Source organism: Lathyrus oleraceus, chromosome 3 (assembly GCF_024323335.1).
Source record: "Lathyrus oleraceus cultivar Zhongwan6 chromosome 3, CAAS_Psat_ZW6_1.0, whole genome shotgun sequence".
NCBI lineage: Eukaryota > Viridiplantae > Streptophyta > Magnoliopsida > Fabales > Fabaceae > Lathyrus > Lathyrus oleraceus.
Genome location: NC_066581.1, coordinates 128608567 through 128612864, shown reverse-complemented (window position 1 = coordinate 128612864; position 4298 = coordinate 128608567). Strand labels below are relative to the sequence as shown.

General features: G+C 34.4%; 1 protein-coding gene across 1 annotated transcript; it reads right to left on the bottom strand.

Moving 5' to 3' along the window:
- Nucleotides 1-2087: 2087 nt before the first annotated feature.
- LOC127125754 (UDP-glycosyltransferase 73C1) lies at nt 2088-3887 on the bottom strand. Its single transcript, XM_051054565.1, has one exon. It carries the CDS (start codon nt 3851-3853, stop codon nt 2279-2281), a length of 1575 nt encoding a protein of 524 aa, XP_050910522.1. The 5' UTR covers nt 3854-3887; the 3' UTR covers nt 2088-2278.
- Between the last annotated feature and the right edge of the window lie 411 nt (nt 3888-4298).

Below are 4298 nucleotides of genomic sequence, written 5' to 3'. Positions count from 1 at the left end.
TTTATCCTGGTTCACTTGAAACTCAAAGTTACTCCAGTCCACCCGCCAAGGTAATTTCGCCTTATACACAAGGACTTAATCTACTATAATCAACTAATTATAATAATCACAAAGAATAACCTTCTTTGTCTTCTCAACGATCTGACTATACCCTAGTCTCCTTAAGAAATTACAAAGAACAACTTTCTTTGTCTTCTCAAGAATCCGACTATACTGTAGTCTCCTTAAGGAATCCCAAAGAATAACTTTCTTTGTCTTCTCAAGGATCCAACTATACCCTAGTCTCCTTAAGGAAAATTAAACAAACAAATTGAATAATATTTTGTGTGTTACAAGTTGCTTCTACACAAGCAGATTTTACACAAATGAAAAACAAATACTTAAAGAAAAACTGTGTACAAAATTGATAACTTTTCACAAAGAAATAGACTTATCAAATTGTTGCAGCGCTTCAACATTCAGCATTTTTGTCAAGTCTCCAAGTCCCACTTATATATCATAAGAAAAGAGATCGTTGAATGGAAAAATAGGGAAACCAAATAGAGCGGTTGTCCACTGTTGGATATGTGAAAGGATTGATACTACATATTATCCTTCGCCCACAAATTCAGTGGCAAATGTGATGTATAGTACTGTTCTTGCCCACGATATCAGGTAGTGGAACGAATATTTGATTTGTACTATGTACTATTTGATCACGTATCCATTTGATCTTATCTTCAAGTTCATTGACTTCTGATGAAAGTTGATGAAGCATGAAATGAAGAAACATACAACTGGATTTAGAAACTCCATAATCTTCAGTGAGAACCTTGACAACATTAACAGTCTGGCTTGAGATCTTCAGCATCTTCAGAATCTTCAGACTCTTCAGTCAGAACCTTGATAACCTCAACGTCTAGCTTGAGATCTTCAGAATCTTCAACTAAGTAACAAAACTTCAGAAGCTTTCCATTCTTCATAAACTTGACGATCAGAGTCACGTCCAGAAGCAGGAGTGGAGAGAACGTTGCAGCAACAACATGACGTCTCTTTAGAAATTTCTCAGGAGTGAATCAACATAGAAGCAGAAAGAACATTGTAGCAACAACTTGACATCTTTCAGAACTTCTCATGATTAGCGTAGAAGCAGAATTTGGAACACGATGTTCAGAAACTGATGATGTTGCACGTCATATACTCAGAATCAGAACTGCCTGTTAAAGCTACACAATAAGAAACCATTAGGGTACCAAAATTATTCTCACACAAATACAACATTGTTATCATCAAAATTCAAGGTATAGATGCAAAACCAAATCTTATTCTAATAATGCTTTGGTCCTATGGATCATTGAATAATTTTTCTGTTAAATCTTGTTATGAATGTCTGCAACAGGCTGTGGGAGTGATGAACTTTGATGTTTTAGCCAAGTCAGCGCTTAGGGTGATATGGGAAGCGAAGATTTCGTCAAAAGTTAAGATGTTTGGGTGGAGGTTGATTCTAGATAGGCTTCCTACTCAAAGTAATCTTGCTAAAATAGGGATTATCCATAATCCTCATGACAAGGTTTGTGTATCATGTTTTCATTTCTTGTCCTAGAGTTGTGTTGGTGTGGCAGAAAATTCTGGTTTGGATTGGTGTGAATTGGATTAATGAGATGTTGTGTTGTAATCGTTTGATGTCATGGCTAGAAAGATTGAGAGGTAGGTGCTCGAAAAGTCAAAGTGTATCATTTGGTTTGCTGTCTGTTGGTGTATTTGATGGTTTAGAAATGAGATCATTTTCAACAATGAAATTGGGGATCCTCATATAGTTGTGCAGAGAATTAAAACCTTTTCGTTGTGGTGGTTGGCCATCGGATCAAAACATAGAATTAAATGTAATTATTATGAATGGTATAAATATCCACTAATTTTTCTTTAATTAGAAGTTGATTGCTGTAGGATCTAGTTAATCTTATATCTTGGATTGGAGTAGCTCTAATACTCCTTATGGAATGCTATCTTGTTTATAAAAAAACTTATAAATAAGATAGGGAATGAATATTGCATTTAGATCTGTCACATCAAATTTTGAGTGATGTGACAATATTAAAATTAAGTGGAAAGAAAAACTCTGGACTCTGAATTAATGTATATAATAGATACAATGCATTTAGAACTAGAATTCATGCTTGCAATGTGTAACATGCAATAGTTGAAAAAGAAAACAAATAATGACAACAAAAAGACAAGTAAATAACATATCTCTTCCTGCTTCAGTTTTGGTGCTTGATTGTTGTTGCATGATATCTTTTCAACAACTCTCTGTGACATATTCTTTCTCAAACTCCTCAAAAGTGTTTGTTATTACACCATATGAATTTATTTCAGAATCATGCACTTTCTCCCCATTTTCTTTACTTTTTTTCATGATATCTTGGATGAACAAAGTAACATTAGAGTGAGAAGATCCTCCTTTTTCTACTGCCTTTTTAGCCGTCTCACCAAGCTCTCTAATCCTTTTTCTTCTTTCTTCACTTTCACTTGTCTCATCCATTAACCTTTCAATCCCTCTTTCAATATCTCCCTTCTTCACCAACACACTAGTTTCCTCTTCCTCCCCCCATTTCATTGGACTCTTCACTCCTATTTTCACACCAACTTTTAATATTTGCACTATCAAAATTTCATTAAAAAATTGATCTGCAAAAAGTGGCCATGTAACCACTGGCACACCAGCACATATTGCCTCTATGGTAGAATTCCAACCACAATGAGTTAGGAATCCTCCAACTGAAGGATGTGACAATATCAACAACTGAGGAGCCCAACCCTTAATTACTAGCCCTCTACCATTGATTCTACCCTTAAATCCGCTTTCCTCAATCCATTTTCCCAATGCTTCTAAATGATTTCCTTCTCTTATAACCCAAATAAAAGGCCTTTTTGTTGCTTCTAATGCTAAGCCAAGCTCTATCAACTGTGGTAATGTTAAATTGCATAAACTTCCAAGACATGCATAAATAACACTCTCTTGATTCTGAGAATCAAGCCACTTTAGATGAATCCATTCATCCACTGAGACATTCTTATTATTATGACCTCTTTGAACCTTATCCAGACTATCTGTATTACTAAGTGATACAGGACCAATACACCAAACTTCATCATTTTTAACCTTTTTATAATCCTTTACAAATTCTGACTCTAACTCTTCAAAAGTGTTCATAATTACCCCATAAGAACCCACTTCTGCTTCAAACATATCATTACAAAACTGCTCCCAAGCTTCACCCTTTAAGCCTATTCCTGTTTGTGATATGTTTATCTCAAATTTTTCTGAAAAACCAGGCAAATCAAAGTACTCATATGGATTATTCGCCATGGTTTGAATCATATTACTTCCATGTAAAAGATGCATAGACAAGAGATAAAAGCAACCTGCTCCAACAAAAGAAATTCTTGGAATATTGTAGTTTCTAGCTATGTGAATTGTATATGGTAAACACATATCAGAGATTATGCAACTTGGTGGCGGTGTTAACTCTTCAAATATTTTTTCAGCTTCTTGTTGTAGAAACTTTGATGAATTGAAGAAGTCTGATGCCGCGCCAAGTGAAGTTAGCATGTCAAGATTCTCACACCCTTCTGGTAATCCAGCCTCTTTCGAAGGAAATCGGAGTTCGACTAAATGAATCTGTAGGCCAGATTGTAGAAAACGTTGAAAGATTGATGAGAAACGAGATGCGTTTTGTGGAGTTGTTAGTACAGTAACAACAATATTGTGATGTTGTGCTAATATTTTAGCAATATCCATCATAGGGATCATATGACCTTGTGCCATCATTGGAAATAACACAAAGTGCATCTTTTGATCTTCGGATGCCATGGTTGAAACTTGGAAGGCTTAAGGATTGGCAAGTAAGGTCTTTTATATATATATATATATATATATATATATATATATATTATATGGTTATGTAAGCCCTTACATATACAATGGATTATTTGAATGGTAAGTTTGTTTTTATATTTTTGTCTATTGCATGTAACTTTTTTTACGATATAGTTAGCATCGCCGAACAAAGTTTGTATTACAGAATTGGAAATAAACAAAAAATAAAGTTTGGAGACGCCGGTGCAGTTAGTATTAATTGCTCCACTGCATTGTTTATATCACAAGAAGTTCTCCACATACAAGGAAAACAAAAAGTGATTCACTAAAGAAAGGAAAAGATAAAGTGAGAGCATAGTTCTCGTCATTTTGGAATTATTGTATGTTTTGGATTATATCATTTTAACAATAGAAAAAATCTTGAACAATGTTGTATTTA